This window comes from Colias philodice, chromosome 22 (genome assembly GCF_061535455.1).
Source record: "Colias philodice isolate Cphi_HAF_F1 chromosome 22, ilColPhil1 Martin Lab GWU primary, whole genome shotgun sequence".
Lineage (NCBI taxonomy): Eukaryota > Metazoa > Arthropoda > Insecta > Lepidoptera > Pieridae > Colias > Colias philodice.
The window spans coordinates 494,840-517,500 of NC_143107.1; the positions used below are offsets into that span (position 1 = coordinate 494,840).

At 32.5% G+C, this 22,661-nt stretch overlaps 2 protein-coding genes, 3 non-coding genes and 1 pseudogene across 7 annotated transcripts in view; 3 read left to right on the plus strand and 3 right to left on the minus strand.

Moving 5' to 3' along the window:
* LOC149478225 (phytanoyl-CoA dioxygenase, peroxisomal-like) overlaps positions 1-22,661 on the minus strand; it is a 147,095-nt gene that overhangs the window by 92,161 nt on the left and 32,273 nt on the right. The gene's annotated exons all lie outside the window — the stretch shown is intronic.
* Positions 1-22,661, plus strand: part of nahoda (DOMON-like domain-containing protein nahoda) — a 68,611-nt gene that overhangs the window by 23,839 nt on the left and 22,111 nt on the right. For 2 of the 3 annotated variants that reach the window (XM_089709466.1, XM_089709469.1), the window contains exons 2-3: positions 4,973-4,998; positions 21,038-21,252. In XM_089709466.1, the coding sequence (XP_089565592.1) occupies positions 21,072-21,252 (181 nt within the window). In that variant the 5' untranslated portion in view covers positions 4,973-4,998; positions 21,038-21,071. The remainder of the gene's footprint in view (positions 1-4,972; positions 4,999-21,037; positions 21,253-22,661) is intronic. The other variant, XM_089709467.1, reaches the window with a different exon arrangement.
* Positions 4,495-4,567, plus strand: TRNAM-CAU (transfer RNA methionine (anticodon CAU)). Its single transcript has one exon. It is a non-coding gene; the product is annotated as a tRNA-Met (tRNA).
* LOC149478239 (U1 spliceosomal RNA) lies at positions 15,400-15,561 on the plus strand. Its single transcript, XR_016317464.1, has one exon. It is a non-coding gene; the product is annotated as a U1 spliceosomal RNA (small nuclear RNA).
* On the minus strand, positions 16,691-16,805 carry LOC149478240 (5S ribosomal RNA; annotated as a pseudogene).
* TRNAE-CUC (transfer RNA glutamic acid (anticodon CUC)) lies at positions 17,927-17,998 on the minus strand. Its single transcript has one exon. It is a non-coding gene; the product is annotated as a tRNA-Glu (tRNA).

Genomic DNA, 22,661 nt, shown 5'->3' on the forward strand with positions numbered 1-22,661 from the left:
ACATTTATGATGTCGGGAGATATTTTTTATATAATAAGGAGAACATTTCTTTCATACAATATGATTTCTGTGTAGCTTTAACTCTACTTTTACTGCTCTGCTCAGGAATATGTAAAATAATTGTACCAAGTTTCGTTTAAATCCGTTGAGTAGTTTTTGTTTCTATAACGGTTATACGGACAGACAGACGGACAAAAATTTTACTGTTTGCTTCTTTGGCATCAGTGTCGATCCCTAATCACCCCGTGATAGTTATTTAGGAAATATATTTCATGTACCTACAGATTTAATATAAGTATACATAATATATTTAGATTCCAATTTCCATGTAACGTTAAATTCGACTATACAATAACTAACAGACAACGCAGGTTACTCTCGTTTCCGTAAGTTGAGGCGGCTACATATTCGGTCCTCATAACATCACTTTTAGTGAACGAAACGACCGACAGCGCGGTTTAATTCGATGCCAATACCATCAGAAAAAAGGAAATATTTTTAATTGTGAAAAAATATTATGATTTACACTATTAACACTATTTTAATATAAAATATATGGCTGTGAGTGTGTAAAAATAAATCCAGCTAGTTTCACACCACACTTATGTTTATAATTAGTTATACGACATGAAAATATACATATTAATTACCAAGCAATAATCATAGTAGGTAAATACTGAACAAAAGTATTATCAGTCAAAGTTTATTTTTACTAACATTTAACAACATGTAAATGATGAAGAAATAATAATTATCAACGAACTAACCTTTTCTATAATACTTAACACAGCACATTTTTTAAATTATCTTGCTCAACTCTGCTCAAAAATTTGAGGGTTTTGTTGGAACTTTAATGTGTCAAAACTATGATATATCTAAACTACGATACAACTTGCATGCGGAAATGCTCATTACAATCTGTGAATTTAAAGAATAACTAACAACATTCTATTCAATTTTATTGAGCTGATGAATATCTTTTGCCTGGAAGAGATCACCGCCGCCTAATAAATATACTGTGTTTTCTTATAAAATCGTAACATAATTTCTTTTATCTACTAAATTTTAATAAATAAGAGAGAAGAGAGTTTCGTACATGAAATTATTGGGCATCTCATCAAAATAAAGCTACTCACGAAAAATTAGCTTGATAGTAATCACTTGCAAAAATGGGCGATGTATCCCGGACTATTATAAATATAAATTTATAAATAATAAATTTATAAAGAATAGAAACATTCGATCACGAAATTATGCGGGTTCGAGTCCCGCCTCGTGATCGAATTTTTTCTATTCTTTATAAATTTATAAAACACGAAGATTTTAAAAATGTAACCAATGAACACAATCAATATTAGATTAATTGTAATGGTGTCTAGTTTGACTTAAAATAATAAACATCTACCCTCACTTTTACAAATGTAGTATATTCACACGAAATATAAGCGCACCTTATAGGGAAGGGAAGATATGGGTTAAAGAGTTAAATAAATAACATGATTATATTTAAATTATTAATTTTCAACAGTATGTTCAGAAGTGTTAACATGTAAATTGATTTGATTTTTACGAAATCTCATAGATGGCGCTGTTTCAAATTTGTCTTTATACTACTAAATTCATTAAACTGTTTCTCTGCCCAAATTACGTAGATGACATAGTTTTTATTTTGTAAAGCTAGATAATAGCATGGCTTACTCGAAACCAACATTTAAACATGAGTCTTTTGATTGTACGCTGTCATAGTACACGGAATATGTAAGAAAAATAAAGGTTCACAGCTCCTCCCCCGAAGGTGATATCATGATAATATGTTTAAACTATCCTCACCCGACCTCTTAGGAATATTCATGCAAAATTTGAAGTAAATCTATCCAGTACTTTTCGAGATTAGCTCGGTCAAACATACAGACAAACAGACAAACAGACAAACAGACAAACAGACAAAAATTCTAAAAACTATATTTTTGGCTTCTATATCGATTATAGATCATGGATTATGTATTCTTTTAAAAAAATATTCAATGTACAGTTTTGACTTTCCTACGATTTTATTATATGTATAGATTTATTAATTACTAGCGACCCGCCCCGGCTTCGCACGGGTGCAATGCTGATACTAAATACACTACAGAAAAATTGTGAACGTTGTATATAGGTATAAAAATATAGCGGCCCGCTCCGGCATCGCACGGGTATAAAATACATAGCCGGGCGGCCGCAAACGCTACGTCCCGCAATTTTTAAATCTGTAATATCTTCGAAAATATTCACTTAAATCATACGGTGTAAAGGGCCATATAGATCTATATTAAATGAACAATGTATCCATGGTATTTAATTGGTTAAGGATTAATGCTGTATTGGTTAAAATCGCTTCGAAAATTAGCCATTATTTGTCGTAAAAAGTAAATGACAAAAAAAAGTTATTGTGGGTTATCCATAAGAGATAGACATATACCATCGCGGACTTTTCTGTAGACTTTTTCAATGTGTATAATACTTAGTACATTATTTTGATAAAACTCGTAGGGTTCAGCCTGCGTTTGCAATGTAAGCGGAATAAATGTAATTTTTTACGACATCACATTAGAAACCTCAAAAATAACAGTACTTCTCCACTACTTAATGGATCTTATTATACATATAAACCTTCCTCTTGAATCACTCTATCTATTAAAAAAAACCGCATCAAAATCCGTTGCGTAGTTTCAAAGATTTAAGCGTACAAAGGGACATAGGGACATAGGGACAGGGAAAGCGACTTTGTTTTATACTATGTAGTGATGATTTAATACTTACTTCATTATAATAGGCCTACTGACTTTTGTAAACTTAAAAATCCTGTTTCATGCCCTTGATTTTTTATTTTTATGTTAATGTAAAAAATATATGTACCTATATAGAGATTGCAAATTGTTTTATTTTAAGCATTGCCATATTAAGGCCGCTGCATACGTGACGGGATTTTACCCGGACGGGACGTGACGGGAAGTTTTGGAAACATCGTTGCATACAAAATGTATCCAAATACGCATATGTCACGGGAACATCGACGGGACGGGAACGTGGACGGGAAAAATATCGTCGCCGACGATGTTTAGCACGTCCCGTCCCGCACGTGCCCCGTCCCGTCCGTGATTTCGCTACGTATGCACAGTCGCTCCGTTCGTGCCGGAGAGATTAGTAGTGACGCCTTCCAAGTATCGAAAATGGACGACGAAAAACTAATCGAATGTGTTCGATCATATCCAGCGTTGTATAGTATAGCGAACCCACAATATTTAGATATTTAGATATTGTGGTATTCCTAACTATACTTAGTCCTTTTCACCTATGATGATTCCTGTGACACTTCATCGTGTTCTGAATTACGTAGGTATTTTATGTTTAAAATGCCAAAATAATTTTAGTGCATAATATTTTTGTTTTATGGCGGCATTATTACCAAAAATATAAAAATGAAACATCTTAAGCTTATAAATCAAAAACAGTATTGTTTAGTTTAAATTCAAATTCAAATTTCTTTATTTGCAGAATGTAGATTACAAAGATGTTAATGTTTTCTTGACGGTCGTAGCTTCTTCGTCATCTAGAGCAATAGCAATTAAAGCCAATTCTTGAATTGAAAAATCCATCTTTCGTTGTTCACAACACTAGCACGTTAGATCAGAATCACGTCACGGTGCGTATGCGTTTGCTCCACGTTCCCGTTGTGAACGAGGCAATCACGTGCCCGTCCCGCTCACGTCCCGTCCGAGGTATTTTCCCGTCACGTATGCAGCGGCCTTTATTTGCATAATATGCCTATACGAAGTTCCGTAAGTAAACTTTTTTTCTGAAGAACATTTTTAAAGACAAAATTAAGTTGTTTTTGCTTGCTGGTAAACATAAATTTGTTAGGACAAAAAAAAATATATTTAAATTGACCTTTTTACATGCCTACCTACCAATTAAGCGGAAACAATTAAATTAAATAAAACAGAACATACTTTGTATATAATAAAATGTAGCAGGTACAGCAACATAATACGCTATAATCGACTATAATATATGCTTACAATATATGAAAAATTACAACAAACATTCCGCACTAATAAATAAATAAAAACGATTGGTTACAAAATATGTTGACAGGCTTGTATGTATTATAATAAATCATTTCCAACTTTATGCTTTGCTTATAAATATAATAATGTATCAAGCCACATGAATAATGAAAAAGGAAATTTTCACGAATTGCTGATAAAGTGCTAAATTCTAATGCAAATCTCAGAAAAAAATGTTTCGTTTTCAAAAGTCTTGTTTCGTCTTTCTGGACGCATTACACAGAAAACGGTTGTTTTCATGAAAACATCAAGTCTGCACAATGCTTATTGCTCCGAGGCGCAATGTATGAACTAAATTATATTATGACTGAGATTCGAAAGAGATAAGATATTCATATGGATGTATACACAGATACGATGACCTATTTCGACTTAATAACCACCAGCCTCGGTGGCGCAGTAGGCAGCGCGTAAGTCTCATAATCTTAAGGTCGTGAGTTCGAGCCTCACCCGGGGCATATCTTTTTATTTTATTTTTTTATTTTTCTCTCAATGATTTTTATTTCTCCAAGCATTTAGTAATTTCGCGTCAAAGGAGGTCAAAGAACCGGTCCCTTACCACCTGATTCAGTGTTGTAATGTTGAATGTTTTACGTTTCATTGCGACATTAACAGGTATGCAAATTAGTTCTAAACAATGAAATATTTACAACCTACGTAACATACTTATGCATTATTGAGCGTTCAATCATATTTCACGATGTGTTTTATTTAAAACCGATGTTTAACTGAACTTTTCAAAAAAGAAAATAATCGTTTTGATAACAGCGCCATCTAGTGATGATAAAATTAAAACAAAAAATTACGACATTTTGTAAACTTGTAAAAAAACGCACATTTGAAAAATACATTTTCTGTTTCAGATTTCAACAAACCAGCCTTCAAAAATGTAAGTAATTTTCTAACACAAATGAATCGTAATACATAAAATGCACACAACGTAATTTTTTATCAGTAGTCCATCTTTGACAATTTTACGATAGGATGCTGGTAGTTTTGCAATGATTTACATAACCTTAACGTGCGAGTTAATAAGGTTCAAAATAGCACATTTCATTTAGCAAACCGGTTTTATTTTAAACCTTATTGGTATATATTAGGGTACATATTTCAACAATATACGTGTATAGGCGTGGTAATATAGTTGAGTAAGCTTTTAAGGTCATTTTAAGGTCGCCTGGGATTGTTCATATTCCTTGAGTTTGTGCTCGAATAAAAGCAATTAATTATTATTAATTAACGGAACATATTGGGCTGAGGAAATTGCTTATTGGGAAATTTATATTTTAATCGATGTGTAAGTCATTTGCTGCAATATTTGTTTCTATAGGAAGGTCACGACCTTATCTATACTTGCACTAGAGCTAATTAGTCCTTTTAACATCAGGTATCTTTTAATAATTTATTAAAATAGCTTCAGAACAGAACAAAATAAATACAACTATGACTTATGAGAATAATAGGGTAGCATAATTCATTCGAAGTCCAAATGACGAATATTTGCGTAAGGCTACATACAAAAAAATATAAACTTTTTCTACTCTACGTTTTACGGATGAATGAGTTACAAAATAAGGTATTATATAGTCACGAAATAATGAAATATAACTTATTATAGAATCCCACGTAACATCTAAGTATACACGCTGCAAATGTTTACTATTTAGCATACAATATGCACCTACATTTACGTGAAGGTCGTTGGATGAATCATTATGATGTAAAAAAATAATAGCTTAAATAATAAATTTCAATAAAGAATAGCATACGAGTGCGAAAACATAAGTACATATAGCAACAACATAGTTTGATGCTCGCTCTTCTCTGTATAAACTGCTTTGCGAACCGGTGCCGGTGGTAGATAATTATTAGATTATGTATTATGACGATTCTTTCATAATAGATCGAATTTTCTGAAGAAATTTTCTTTTAAAATATTGGCACGAATCTCTTCCATAACATGACTATAACAAACAACAACAACAAGAATTATAGTAATCAGCCCAGCTTTTCACGCGTGACTCAGTAATCAAAGGAAACAGGGATTCATTTTCAATTATTGTATAGAAGATGTTGGTTTTTTTTTTTTTGTGTGGTGTCTCTCAATGTTAGCCAGAACTCAGAAGGGCTTCTACATTTTAACGCGGACGCGGGGGTGAACTGAAGGTTCACCCTGGTAGCGACATGCACAAGGGCTCCCCCCTTGACGGGGACCACGAACCTCGGCTTGAGCTGTCGCTTGAGTGGAGGAGGCCAAAAGGGCCGTAATCGGACGAGAAGATGTTGGTAAGTAATACATATTTGTAGCAGCTGTACCCCGCAGTTTTATCCGCATTGCTCTGCTCCTATTGGTCTTAGCGTGATGATATTACCTATAACCTTCCTCGATGAATGTGTAAGCGAAATAATTTTTCAAACTAGACCTAGTTCCTGATTAGCGCGTTCAACCATCAAATTCTTCAGTTTTATAATCACTACATATTGTAAAACAAAGTCGCTTTCTATGTCCCTTTGTATGCTTAAATCTTTAAGACTAGGTACGCAACGGATTTTGATGCGGATTTTTTTAATAGATAGAGTTATTCAAGAGGAAGGTTTTAGTATATAATTTATTTGGATTTAGACAAAGCGGGCGAAGCCGCGGGCGGTAAGCTAGTATTAGTATAAATTTCGGTACTATGGACCACCACGGGGTGTCTACAGTCATACCATGATTCTTTATGGCGTAGTTTTGTATTCACTTTGCACCCACAGTCGTGAGGTCGTGACTTGATTGTATTAATACCGGAATGGAGGCTTTTGATGCATTCAGGTGTTTATTGTAGTTTTTATAGCGAACTTCCGAGGTGTGAAGCACTTTCTATATTGGAAAAGAATTAGGTGTGTTGACGACTCGAGGTATTTCAAAAGGTTATGGTTTGTGTAGTTAGTTCTTGTAATATAAAGCAAATGGGCAATTTGATTAAAGTCCCTATAATTCTTAAGACCGGAGGCCTCAAGTATTTATATACATATCGATGTTCTCAAATTTAACATATAATTTATTCCATCGAATAAAATGTAATACTCAAAAATATATTCTTCGATTTTTTTTTGTGTGGTGTCTCTCAATGCCAGAAGGGCTTCTACATTTTAACGCGGACGCGGGGGTGAACTGAAGGTTCACCCTGGTAGCGACATGCACAAGGGCGTCCCCCCTTGACGGGGATCTCGAACCTCGGCTTGGGCTGTCGCTTGAGTGGAGGAGGCCAGAACAGCCCTAATCGGACGGGATATTCTTCGAAATTTAATAGTTTCAAATGTTTGTATGAACACGTAAACCTTCAAAACAATTAGCCCTGTTACCCATTATTTACGTGTTTCGTGAAAGGTGCTCAATTAAGTAATGTCGGTTAACCGACCGCGTCTAATGGTAACTCTCACTAAATATTATTGTATTGTAAAAGGATTTAACCTTCAATTGAAGGAATTTTAAGTTGATATGAAAATTACGAAATTATTTGGTATTTACTTAACTGAAACTTTGTTCTGTTTGAAAGTGTTTCTAATGTTTTCCCAATGTCTCTCAAACAACACGGTCTTATACAAAAACATGATATAAGTACCTACTTCGATGATATTTTTCCATGGTTGACAACTTTTGCAGGAAAATATTTTCTCTAACATTAGGGTACTTAACTAGGCTAAAAATAGACACTAACAGCAGGGCAATAATAACAATAACATAATTAATAAATCGCGCTTATAACCCGTCATGAAGGCTGAAGCCTTCTTTTCTACCTACTTGTTACTTTCAAGTACCTCTGATGAACTACGATAGAAGATAACAGAGAGAGTTAATAAGCAAAGCCGTACAATTAAATGAGTTTACTTTCACATATTTGCGAGATTATCTTCACAATGCTGGTGATAACCATCATTTAATGGGTTATTTCTTTGTTTGGCAGCTGCGTAAACATAATATAATATGTTAGTACTTAGTAAGTAGTTTAAAATATCATCATCAACACATAGTATAAAACAAAGTCGCTTTCTCTGTCCCTATGTCCCTATGTATGCTTAAATCTTTAAAACTACGCAACGGATTTTGATGCGGTTTTTTTAATAGATAGAGTGATTCAAGAGGAAGATTTTAGTATATAATTTATTATGTTTTAGACAAAGCGGGCGGAAAGCTAGTTATTATATATTTTGCAGTTATGTTTTTCAATTTTGTGACATTCGAGTTTATGTGTAATGATTGGATAGGTAATTGTTACAGTAGTAATAGGATTAAGAGACGACTCTATACTTAAATTAATTTTGTTTAACTTCCCACTGTTATAAACGGTAAAAGAATTAATCAGAAGTTGTATCTACTGAATATTTAGAAATCTATCTACCTAAGTATGTTTTAATTCTATCTGCCTAGTTTTGGCAGACAGCAGAAATACTTATTTCCGTTCGTTCTTCTATTTAATAAATTACTAGTAAGTAGTAACCTTCATGTAACTGAATCGTCTTTCCATTATAATATGATGATGATGATAGTTACCTATTTCCTAAATAATTACATATTTTTTCTCTTAAATTATATTCATTTCAAACACAATTACCTGCAAAATATGCGTTTCTCCTAAATCAGCAAAAAGCCTTTAAAGCCTACAATAACATTCCTGAAATAAAAACAATAAACAAGGAAATACAAAATCAATTTCTAGCCAAACAAAATCGTCATCAGTTTTTCAATTTGGAAGCAAGATCACGCGCGTCCTACTTCGGCTCGCACTTTGTAGATACGCTTTCCAATATAAGTTATTAATTTTATTGTTAATTGTTGTTAAATAGTTAAGTTTTGAGATAAATATCATATAATAATAATCGCATATAATAATTGACGTAGTTTTATGCTTATAGGTGTCTACTTGGTTATTGTAAAATTCAAGAGGAAAACCTATTGAAGGACTGATATCCTTCAATTACAGAGTTTTAAAAATATAATTAATGGACTTAAAAACATTGTTATTACTCTATTAGTATCAATTTTTTCTCGTGTTACAATATTAGTTACAATACTCCTTTGAAACGGCTGCACTGATTCTTATGAAATTTTGTGTGCATATCGGGCAGGTCTAGAATCGGCTAACATCTATTTTTCATATCCCGTGATAAGTGTAAAGCAGAATAACGTTTGCGGGGACAGCTGTTACATCTATACTAATATTATAAAGCTGAAGAGTTTGTTTGTTTGAACGCGCTAATCTCGGGAACTACTGGTCCGATTTGAAAAATTTTTTCGTGTTAGATAGCCCATTTATCGAGGAAGGTTATAGGCTATATATCATCACGCTACGACCAACAGGAGTGGAGCCACGGGGGTGAAACCGCGCGAAGTAGCTAGTATTATATAAAATATCTTATTAAATACTTATTTTCGGAAAAATCTCTATTTACTATCCTTTAAATATATTCGCATCATACAGCTATTAACTCATAACATAACGATTGATTTCTACCACTCGACCATTCAAATATTTGCTAACAGTGAAAATAGTATGGAGAAAGTGATTCGTGCTCCAAGTGCTAATCATTGCTCTGCTTTACAAATAGGAAACCAGGGAAATCTCTTACGCCATACATTTACATCATTAAGGAATTCATTCAAGTTTTGCCAACATAGCTATGCTAAGTACCACAGTACATAATTGCAAACAGTACGGAAACTACAAAACGTTTGGCCTGTTTACTGTTGTATTTGCGTTTTGTCTTCTTGTGTTTGAGCGTGTTGCGTTCATGTAAAGTGGTACATATATCGTTGTTTTTGTATTACAATGAACATTTGTTGAATGTTTCAGTGCGATACTTGCGTAGTAACTATTTAAATTTATAATTTATCTGTGTCGATACGGGCAATTGGACATAGGCTGTGACGTAGATGACAGTCATTAGAGTGATCTAGCTACCAAATGATCTTAATTCATTTAATTTAATACTATCAGATATAAAATAATACTCTATAGTCTATATTATGTATTAGTATAGTACTTTTAATTATTCTGTGGTTCATTTAAAATCATTGTTGTGACGTCATAATACATACACGATAATTATTATTACAGCAATTAAATATATGTGTTCATAACACATATTCCCAAAGCTAATTAATTAGTGATACCGTAGTATATTATTATTAGTCTGTGGTGATACATAATCGTATTTTATAATACCGTAACATTCGATGCATTTCAATATACCGTTTATAATATCAAAGTCATTGATTTGATATATAATATGTATTATAAATAATATTGTAAGATATATTTTAAAATAGAATTTCGAGTAATGTATAAGAAATAGAGAGCCAGCCATCTAAATATGTTTTAAAAAGCTTCATATGAATCGAAAACACGTACCACAGTTGCTTTTGTTACAGTACCCTAAAAATATTATTACATATATTGTACCTAATAAAAATTTAAAATTACATAGAAATAAAGTTACATTTTTCCGCTGATGTTGTAATTTCCTTTATTCGTAACGACATGTTATGTTAGTTTTTGCATTGAGATAAAAACAGATTATTACACATGTATGTTAATGTGAAATAAATTAAACATGTTGCGTTTTAAATCTGCTACAAAGCAAGTATTTAGTAACACTTTTTTTATCTGTAATCGTTAATGAGATATTTATTTCTGCTTATGAATGTGAAAGAAGTAAGGTATGAAGAATATAGAACTAAATTCACTTAAATCCTATACCAAATTTGTTAGCGTTTTTCTGGAGGATATAACATTTTATATTCTGTGGTAGATTGAAAACAATAAAATATTCATAATTAATATTTTATTTATTATTTAACAGTTTTATGTACCATTACAAATTTTACAATCATATAATATTAACAGAAAAGGAAACATTCACAGCACATAAGGCAACCTTATCGCTTATCAGCGATCTCTTCCAGGCTGCCCAAGGTAAAGGATAAAGATTGATATTAAATGGGTACACGGGTGGCAATGAAAATATAGATAAAAAAGAGTAAATAAAGTACATATTATATGAATAATAAAAGAAGATATAATACATACTATTATTTTGAAGGAAAAAATTATTTTTATTTTAAAAAATTATAATTAATTATTAATATATTATGTAATATAAATTATCTAGGTAGGTATAATACTTAATACTGAAAGTTAATAATTTTGGCGGAAGGACGTTTGTAGATAGGTATTTACCTTAATTAATAATTAGTAATTTAGTGCATGTTATTAAATATGCTCTAGACTAACTTTCAAAATGGTTCATTAGTCGTAGATATATTGTGTAACAGACAGATAGACTGAACGAATTATAAACTTCCTCTTTATGAAACCAGAACAAGTGTAGTTGCAAAATTTCGTAGAAACCCATAAACTACTCAAAAAAACATGATGTTTAAAATTGAGATCTTTATCAATCGAATTTACTATTTCTTCAAGTAAAGCAATACAAGAAAAACCGTGTTCTCTCGACATCACATTTTAGACACAGTCTCGTCAATGCAATGCAATATTTGCACCTTAACATTGCCAACCAATGAAGCACATCACTATTGCAAGGGTTCAATCGTTCGTCGACCTAAAGATCGTTGATCTAGAAATGTTCACAATTATACCTCTTGCACTGGACCGTAAAACGAACCGCAACCACAGATTAGATACCGCATGCGTGACAAGATGGCGGCGCGCGGAATGTCATTTCACTTTCGGCGCCAAAATTGCAGCTGTCAAACTGTTTACTGTTTTGAAGTGATTTGGAATACGATCTTGCAAGAAAAACTTGTAAATTGGAATGGTGTACGAGAAGGAAAAATGTCGAAGGAAATCCACTTATGTGATAAATAATAAATATGTACCTATTAATTTAAATATTATTTAAGTCCAGATTAATAGTAGGTTCTAAGTTGAGTTTAAAAGTATCATGACATTCTTCTGTAATCTTCTCCATAGAAGTAACGGTAGAATAAACATGACGTATCGATACCGATTCGGTATATTAAAATAGATTGTAAGTAATTTTTTTTAGTTGATATAGAGTTCTATTGTAGATAAAATTACATAAATTCATGTCGGAATGTGTTTTGTTTTGTGTTGAATTATTATCTTCAATTCTATTAATTCTCGATTGAAACATGCATTATAGGTGTAATATACTATTATGAGTTCTTATGAAATTGTTGATTAGTTTCCGCTGTGAACGTTGATTGGCTTTTAGTTATTACTAGCGACCCGCCCCGGCTTCGCACGGGTGCAATGCTGATACTAAATACACTACAGAAAAACTGTGAACGTTGTATATAAAAACATAGCGGCCCGCTCCGGCTTCGCACGGGTATAAAATAGATAGCCGGGCCACATGAGTAGAAAGACGGAACAGAGACTAAGCTTCAAACAACCGCGCGAATCGATTGCACTACTACAAGTACGCGGGGCATGTGTGTGTGACCGCAGGCCGCTTGTCGCGTACGCAGCGATTCTGGAAAAAACCGGTTTGCGCTTGCACAGGCTGAGGACAGTCTCAGGGTTGATACGACGCACGTTGTTTGTTTTATTAGGTGCAACTTGCAAGTTTGAATATTTTAATATAAAACGTAATATTTTATTGTTAAAAATGGTTGTTTATTGTACTGTGTGTATGAATAATACTAGAAAAACTAAAAATATATCATACTTCAACTATCCCAGGGAGTACAATAGGTGAGTAAATATTTTGATTATTACTTTTTCAAGTAAGTACCTAAGTACTTGCGTTTATTTTATTAGGTCCTTTTTTAATAAGAAGAGAATTGTACACGGTGTGTTTTTACCTTTCATTATTATTACAAGTTTAACATTTGTAAGTAAGTATCTAATTGTGTGTAATTATAAAACTATTTAACAAATGTTTTGTTTAATTTGTCTTAACCATGTCTTAACCTATTGTGACAACTGACAACCCTACCAAAATAGGTAACAATTTTGCACGTTCTTAAGAAGCTTAGTCTCTGTTCCGTCTTTCTACTCATGTGGCCGGGCGGCCGCGGCTGGCCGGTACCGCGACCGCCGCAAACGCTACGTCCCGCAATTTTTAAATCTGTAATATCTTCGAAAATATTCACTTAAATCATACGGTGTAAAGGGCCATATAGATCTATATTAAATGAACAATGTATTCAAGGTATTTAATTGGTTAAGGATTAATGCTTTATTGGTTAAAATCGCATCGAAAATTAGCCATTATTTGTCGTAAAAAGTAAATGACAAAAAAAAGTTATTGTGGGTTATCCATAAGAGATAGACATATACCATCGCGGACTTTTCTGTTGACCTTTTCAATGTGTATAATACTTAGTACATTATTTTGATAAAACTCGTAGGGTTCAGCCTGCGTTTGCAATGTAAGCGGTAAAAATGTAATTTTTTTACGACATCACATTAGAAACCTCAAAAATAACAGTACTTCTCCACTATTTAATGGATGTTATTATACATATAAACCTTCCTCTTGAATCACTCTATCTATTAAAAAAAACCGCATCAAAAGCCGTTGCGTAGTTTCAAAGATTTAAGCGTACAAAGGGACATAGGGACATAGGGACAGGGAAAGCGACTTTGTTTTATACTATGTAGTGATGATCAATTCCTAAATATAATTATCTTGGTGATAATTATTTGACATCAAAGCAATATGTGTGGGCGAATAATAGACCTTTGGAGAGTTAAAAATATTTTTTATTGAATAGAAACTGGTTATGGTGGGGTCATTGAGGTTTATTCATGTTTTGGTATTTGTTTTGTATGAGTATTGATTTTTAAAGTGCTTTTAATAGAAATATTTAATATTTAAGTCAATATATAAATCCACAAATCGATAGGTGTATTTCACGATATTACGTTTCTGAGTTTTATACGTACTGTATAGTTTTATACTATGAACACTGGGGATAAAATACGGAGAGATATTTTAATTTTCTGAAAAGCAAAGGTTTAATTTAATTATACTAACAAATTAATCGTAAAGAGCATAGTTATAACTAAGCATAGAATAATGACACAGTGAACCGATAATTTTGTCCACGGCTTGAGAATCGATTGCCGATTTTGTATATTCCCACTGAATTACGAAACAATTCCAATATTGGGGTCAACAGGTTTCCGTTAACATTCTAATGGAATAATTTCTGTTTTCATATAAATTTAAATCTCTAGAAAGGTATAATTGAGCCTCTTTTTGAGATTTTTAGTAAATCATTCATTTATTGCATAAAACATGGTAATAAGGTCAATGATCTTTGTTCAGCCTCTTTCGTCTTCGTGGAATTTTTTTTGTGATTTGGACTGATGTTTGGTTGATTAATTACGATATATTTCGATTTTGAAATATGTTTACCCATTTTGAATTTAAATTATAATAATTGCACGCCTCATAAGCGAAGCGTTGAGGTGGGTACTACTGTCACTTCGCGCAAAACATCTGATTTTTCAAACTTAAAATGTCTTTATGTATCATACATTGCACTTGTAAGATAATACATACACACACATATTAAGAAAAAACACTATTTTTAACATTCATGATATTTTTGATGTCATTTTTGTTATTTAAACTAGTTAAAAAAAAAGTTCTGTCTTGGACGTCCGTGTGTCTGTATGTGCGGAGGATTTTCTTGTTAACACGATAGCGACCGAAATACTTTACTAATCGAGTCTTTTTTTTTCTCTTACGCTTGAGTATGCTCAGGAATAGAACCCTTTCATTTTTCAGGGTCTGATTCGATGTGGTTTAATTGTTATTAAATAAACAAAAATAATAATTAATAAATATTTATTAAAAAAAAATTATGAGGCGTGCACTTTTGGATTTTCCAAATTATTTTATAGTCTTTTGGAGGGGAGGAGGTGCGTGAATGACGTCGATTTTTGTTGTTATCATAGGTTTTAGAGCATGTTGGTTTAATGCTCTAAGTCAGGTAGATAGATTGTTATTGGTAATTGTTTAAATATGTCCAGCAGACTGCAGACCTAATTAAATGTAAAATCTTTTAAAGAAATTCATTTAAAAATATGTAATAGTATTTAGGCAGGCTTAGTCTTTAATTTAGTATTAAATTATTAACAACCACAAGCAAATAATTTTATTGTAAGCTGCCACTACCAAAGAAGCTGCATTCCATTGTAGTTCTATAATTTGATAATAGATGGCACCAGTAAGGCATCAGAGTTGTTTAACTCGCGCTATTGAAATTCTTTTTCGAATACGTAAATAGTCTGGGGAACTTGGCGAACTCATACTTACCTGGCGTAGGGGACACCGTGATCAGGAAGGCGGTTCCCCCAGAGCGAGGCCCCGCCATTGCACTGCGGCGGGGTTGACCTCTGCGATTATCCCTAATGTGGATAACTCGGACGCGTAATTTTTGGTAGTGGGGACTGCGTACGCGCCGTCCCCCCATAAATCATAATAACTCATTCTGTGAATGAAAGGATACTGCTAGTCACTAGTGCCACAGTATTACCATCCTACAGTATAGCGACGAATGTACTTGTGCAGAGAAACGGAGGGGAACTGGCGGGGGGTCGGGCGACGCGGGCCGCTTAATGCAATCACGCTGAGTTTGCATTAACTATCGCGAAAGGACGACGCAGTTGTATTTTTTGTGTAATAATTTTATTATACATAGGTATTTACATATTCTATTATGACGCGCAAAAACTGTTCCGTTTACGGATGTAAATCTACATTGAAATCCCAGAAGGAAACAATATTTCAGAAAGATTGTATTAAACTATTAATTGTATCTGTTGAATTAAAATCAAAGCTATGTATATGTTGTCCTCATTATTTTCTAATCAGATTGTACATCCCAATGCGAATGCATTACTTAGTTAAATGGTATAATATACAATTAAGAACATCCAAAAATAAAGTGTCCACGTAAATAATATTTAGCAGTGCAATATCTGTAATTATATATTTATGAACAAATAATTACATCAGATTTAATAATCGCAATTATTTTGAATGTACATATGAATAAATGATTTCATCATAATATTAATAATCAAAATTGTTTTATTTCCCATTTGTTGCAACCCTAGCGTATTTTCGTGTGGCAGCGTAAGTACCTACGCTGGCGGCGGCATCGCGCGACATCAAAGGCGATTCCTTACTGTAGGAAATAATATTGTAATACTGTGCTAGTGCTAAGTGCACATTGTGCACATAGTACAAATACAAACACAACTTATGAAGTATGTTCTCTCGTTAAATATAATATTAGGTGATATTAGTATGTATTTCTACAGTTCTACTTTATGCTAGACCTTACCTGAGTATATATTATTATGTTCTGTGTGCTAGACGTAAATGATTCCATTTCATTGTTTCAAGTTTCGGTTATAATTATGTAAAAACAAATAAAAAGTTTCTATTATGTTCATAAAGATGATATTATTATATTATGTAGTACGGATCTAAATAAGTACATTTTATCAATATGTAATAAATAATAATTACATATTTAAATTGTCGAATTATATAATTATTGATTAAATACGAGTCAAATAAAAACAGCAAAAAGCCAACATCACGCGGTGTTCCCAGGCGGTCACCCATCCAAGTACTGACCGCGCCCGACGTTGCTTAACTTCGGTGATCGGACGAGGGTGTATTCAACGTGGTATGGACGTTGGCGATAGCTTTATTGAAATTGGTCTTCTATTTATAATCAATTCATGTTAATTCATCTTGAAATAATGCTAAAAATATGTTTAACTATAAACAATAAAAAATATAATAATGATAGTAACGAAAAATTAATACAGGAAGTATACAATATACATACTCTATTAATTTTACGTTATTAATAAACTGAAGTCAAATTAAACTTTACTTTTAACAATGTAAATTGCAAGGGAAGATGCAAATAAGGAAGTACAAGTAAGAAATAACAATTAAATTGATTGTACATAGCATTTCCGCGTTACACCATTCTTGCATAAAGCCATAAAATTCTGTTCGTTCCGCTGTTTGCTGCTCAATGCTCATCAATTATTGGTCCATAAAATTTCTCACAAATTAAATAAATTAATGATGAAATCTCTTTAGAGTTACTGAAATTCTAGCTTCTGGATTTAGCTTCTGATTTTTTCTAAAAGTATGTTCTCTCTATCCCATTGTTAGATTATAATTACTTAGTCCAATATATTTAGTATATTTTATATTTGTATACGTAGTATATTATTATTAGTCTGTGCTTATATCTTATTTGGTAAGATTGTTTTCCTAGATATACTATCAAATAAAATGTTTCTTACTTACAACAAGCTTTGCTAGTATTAGTATTATATTATCTGTGGCTTTTATCCCACATTAATAATTGCAATAATAATCTACGCTAGATGTTCACGCGCGAAATTTAATTACAGTAAAATAAACCGTTTTTCAATCAAGATAACGTTCACAATAGCATACATGTTTCGATAAGAACCCTTCGTAGTACCGCTATGTGGCCACAGTCCACAGATGGCGTAATGCGTGCGAAACTCGACCCTATTGCAAAGGAATGTAGCCTGTAAATTGTAATGAGATGTAGAATGGTATTCGCAATTATGCTATTTAATCATAGTAACAACATTGTCTGTTATTTATAATTGCTTAGAGTTAATTACGGCTTCTTTTGTAGTTTATCTGTGAGTGACTTTTGTTTTGTAAAAAAATATTTTATTACCAAACATAAGCTATAATCAAACAAAAATAGATTAATGAATTTCTTGAGATTGTAGAGAAAATGAAATAAAAACAAAAAAAGAGTTTTCCGATACCGGGAATCGAACCCGAGCCTCCTGGGTGAGAGCCAGGTATCCTAGCCACTAGACCATATCGGATGTTGGTGATTGAACGAATTTGTACATTATTTACTTGAGCACAGAATGTTCTTATAATCAGAATTGTTTTTTTGAGTCCAAGAGCCTACACATAATTATTAAAATGTTGTTTTTTTAATACATATATGGGTAAATATAGAAATACACTAGCTGACACAAACTAAACAAAACAGAAACCACCGTAAAAATTTCATTTTCTTACAAAAAATATTTGCCACATATGGCGGCACGATTACATAACTACACTACATAGAGATTGCGTTAACAATAGCCATTCCCATGCGTTGGCAACCCCAATAGAGAATGTGAAACTTGGGAAAGACTATTTGTCTTGCTGTTCCGTAATTAGGGCTGTAAAAAAGTATGATAGGGATGTTATTCATATGTGTGAGTGTGACAAGACGTAAACTATGTACATATTTAGATTTCAACGTCTCGAACAAGCTATATTATGAGTTTTTGATAATCTTTTAGAAAATCCATACCATAATAATTGTGGATTAAAAGTCCAATAATAAAAAAGCTTTCGTTCTGAATGTAGGTATCTGTAATTAATTTCTTTACGTATGTAAGTATGAACTAAAAATTTTATAAAAACAAATGTAATTGAATATGAAGACTATTCGCATCAGAACTTTAAAAATTTCACGGTACACAATAGTAGATATCATTGTCATAACCCAAACCAGTATTGAAATATACCTCCACAGTGAAAGCTGTCCACCTGTTAATTTATTAAGTGGTTTGACCACCGACCATCGACCACCGACATGTATGATCGTATCGTACCACGTGATAAGAATGATAAATTAATTTTTGAAGTATTTCTTTAGATATGTACCAACTAGCTTTCTGCTCGCGGCTTCGCCCGCGTTGTTAAAGGAAAACCCGCACGGTTCCCGTTGCTGCAGGATTGTCGGAATAAAACCTACCTTATGTCCTATTTCAGGTTTTAAACTATCTCTGTAATAAATTTAATTCAAATCAGTTAAGTGGTTAATACGTAAATGACGAGATGATTGTGTGTAATATGTAGTAGATACCTATTTTATATCAGCTGAAAGACTTTAGGACTTTTTACAACAATTTTGATGAGATTATACTTAATCGAAAATTCGCTCGCTTAATTCCAAGAAGAATTTACTTTTCTCAACTGAATCAAAAGCTTATAAATCAATTTCTACCTCTACTCTAATAAAATTCAACTAGTCATCGTCTATGGTCCGGGAGCCAGCAGCAGATTTTATGACCAAGTTCCTCTCAAGCGGTAATTAGTAAAATGCATCAAAGTATAGTATTATGAAGCCTCGTGAACGTCAGCTGGAGCTCGGTTGGGGGGAAGAGCGGTTGTAGCCTCCCGTATCAGCTGACGGTTTTTCCACCAAGATACAGCCAGCTGACATATATATTTATCCACAGTTACATATAAGCTATCATCAGGTAAATTTTTGTTTGAGAGGAAATAACGGAAAATAAATTTTTCTTTAAATTAAACTTTCATGTTCGAGACACCAGCTGACGTATAATACACCATGTTGTAACCAGCTGACTATTTTTTTTCGTTGAGATATTGGGTTAGCTACAATTTGACAAATTTTTAGCTGAGAGGAAATGAATGAATGAATGTATTTTTTTTCCTATGTGCGTGGGAGGCTCACCCCCCAACCGAGCGCCAGCTGACGTTCACGAGGCTTTATAATACTATACTCTCATGCGTCTGACGAATTATCTCTTGAGAGGAAATAGTTAACCAAATTTGCACCTGGCTCCCTAACCACTATTACAGCTAGAAGCTTCTTTATCCGTCATCTAACAAAAGGGTCAAAAGATCACTAATTGTATGTTTATTCAATTATTCAAAGCAAATTCCGATTACATAAAACTCTTATGTATGTACCGTCGTTATTATATAATATTATCATAGAATAACATAACCGTATGTTTATTATAATTAACTTCATGTTATTAGTGATGATGATATAAGTGTATTGAATCTTCATTATTTAGATAAATTATTATAATAACATTAGCTGGTATGGCAATAATAGATCCTTACTCATTTATTATTATTACGTGAGATACTACTTGTCTTATATTTCGAATCGATGAATCGATTTCGGTGGATTTTATATCAATGATAGGTACTTGATGTTTCGATTCAATGCAAAATCTGCTCTACATATTTAAAAAAATCTTTACACAGAAGGCTATATCTTTACTGAGTAAAATAAGGCTTTATTATTTTAAATCGAGGATCGACCCGTAAAGGCTATACATACAGCCAGTATGTATTTTATACAGGAAATTAAAAAAAAAACATTTATGTCAATATTTTTCCCATAGTGGGAATCGAACCTACATACTGTAAAAGTCTATAAAACTAGCTACTGCACCAGCAGATAACCGACTTAAAAAGTAAATGTGATATACTGTGGATATACCCGTATATCCCTTTTTTCATACAAATGTCACTACTCACTACAATATAACACTAATTTGTTATGTTTTCAACAGATCGTTAGTCTTCCTCACAAGTATTTATATCGAGTAGTGAAAGTAGTCAATAGAAAGTAAAAGACAATAGCAAACTAGTTATTTGTATCAGCCATTATATTGTTGAGAAAATTGCCTTAAATTGATACTTTGCTAAAATATAATGGACGGGACAAATATGGCAATTTCTGTAGAGGTTATGTTATGAAGGAACAGGTTTTTTTTGCTTGCAATATAACATTTTTTTTATTTCTATCTAAATTCTTGCCGTTTTTCCTGTATTGAAATATTATGTCGTGAACATAGGTACCTACTCTTTTCTTCGAATTAAGATTCCATCTATTAGAGAAGAAATACTAGTAAAAAAAAATATGCCGGACGAAATGATTACCTCCTCCTTTTTTTTGAAGTCGGTAAAAAATTACACACACAGCCATGAAATTGATACACACACAAAAATTGTATAATTGTTTCTTTTACTTCCTTGTTAATAACTATTTTTTTGGAAGACTACTTGCATTAATAAATATATCTATTTTGTTCCAGGTACATCAACAAACAATTATGAGACCAATCAGAAATGGCGCGTCAATCTGACAGTGACGTAAGAGCCAAGATGTCGCTAGTGACATTAGTGTGTGTGCTCAGTGCGTTTGTGTGTGTGAATGGCCACGTGGCTCTGACGTACCCACCGGCTAGGAAGTATGATTTGGACTTTCTAGATAATTCTAGAACGAAACCGCCATGTGGGATGCCTAAAGGTGAGCATTACTAGTTTAATATGACCATTGTCCATGGATTAATAGTTAACACAACAGATAAATTAACAGTAACAGATAAATAAAATAATACTACACTACCCAATGTGATATACACTAATCTTATTTATCAGACAATTTTTTGTTATGAACAAAGCTGGGTTACATTGATTTATTAACGGAATAATAATTGAAACCTTTTCTATTATTTTCTATATTTGACCTATTGGATTTATGTACCTCCAGAAGTAGAATTATTATCGAAAATAAGTTCAATTGTTAATACATCCAGCAAAATTACATCATCGTTAGTAGGTAGGTGGAATTAATTAGCACTGAGTTATAAATAAATAATAAAAATAAACAAGAGACGCTTTTTTATCTCATATCAGTTATCTCGAACATAGGTACACCATTAAAAAAAAATCTCTGAAAATCAAATGTAATTAAGATAATTTTAATATAAATGTAATTGTGTACAAGACCTTACCGCCCTTGCAAGGTATAAAAGGGCACGTGATTATCTGAGTCATCCAAAAACCAAGTCACGATTTTAACATCCTGACTGTTATTGTATTTTTTGTTATTACCTGCTCCTTCAAGTTATCTTTTGTGGTAAATATAGGTAGACATTAACTACATGTTTAAGTGGTATGTGAACTATAACATTTTTCATTTTATTTATTGAGAAGCTTTTTAATACAAAAAACTTTTTAAAAAATATGTACGCGCCAGTCACATTCTATGATTCTACCTAAGATTTTCGACAAATTTGATATTTTAACTGGATTATGTACTTTATAATTTACACGCATACACACACACTCATATATAGATACAGAATAATCTATAAAAATTGCACAATAATAATAAAAAAAAATTGTACGAAAAATATAGTCCGGGATACATCGCCCATTTTTGCAAGTGATTACTATCAAGCTAATTTTTCGTGAGTAGCTTTATTTTGATGAGATGCCCAATAATTTCATGTACAAAACTCTCGATTGTGGTAGCTACCAGAGGAAACAAGGATAAAATATTTTGATTTGATGGTTCTCAAATATTAATTACTAACTGAATGTTTTTTTTGTTCAATCTCAAGATAATTATCTAAATTATTCGAAAAAATATTTGTCCTACAAAATCTATGGTTTGATCAAAGTGTATACGTATATTATTATTAGTCTGTGATCAAAGAGTCCCCCTTTCCAATGTGTATCGATGACGAAGTCATCATAAATGATTACTAACCAGCTGATTTTTTTATTTTCACTTATTTAATACTTATATAATTCAACAGACATATTGTCCTACAAATTGCGTAATAAATATTTGAGAACCGTCAAATCAAAAATTTTTATCCTTGTTACCTCTGTAAGCTACCACAATCGAGAGTTTCGTACATGAAATTA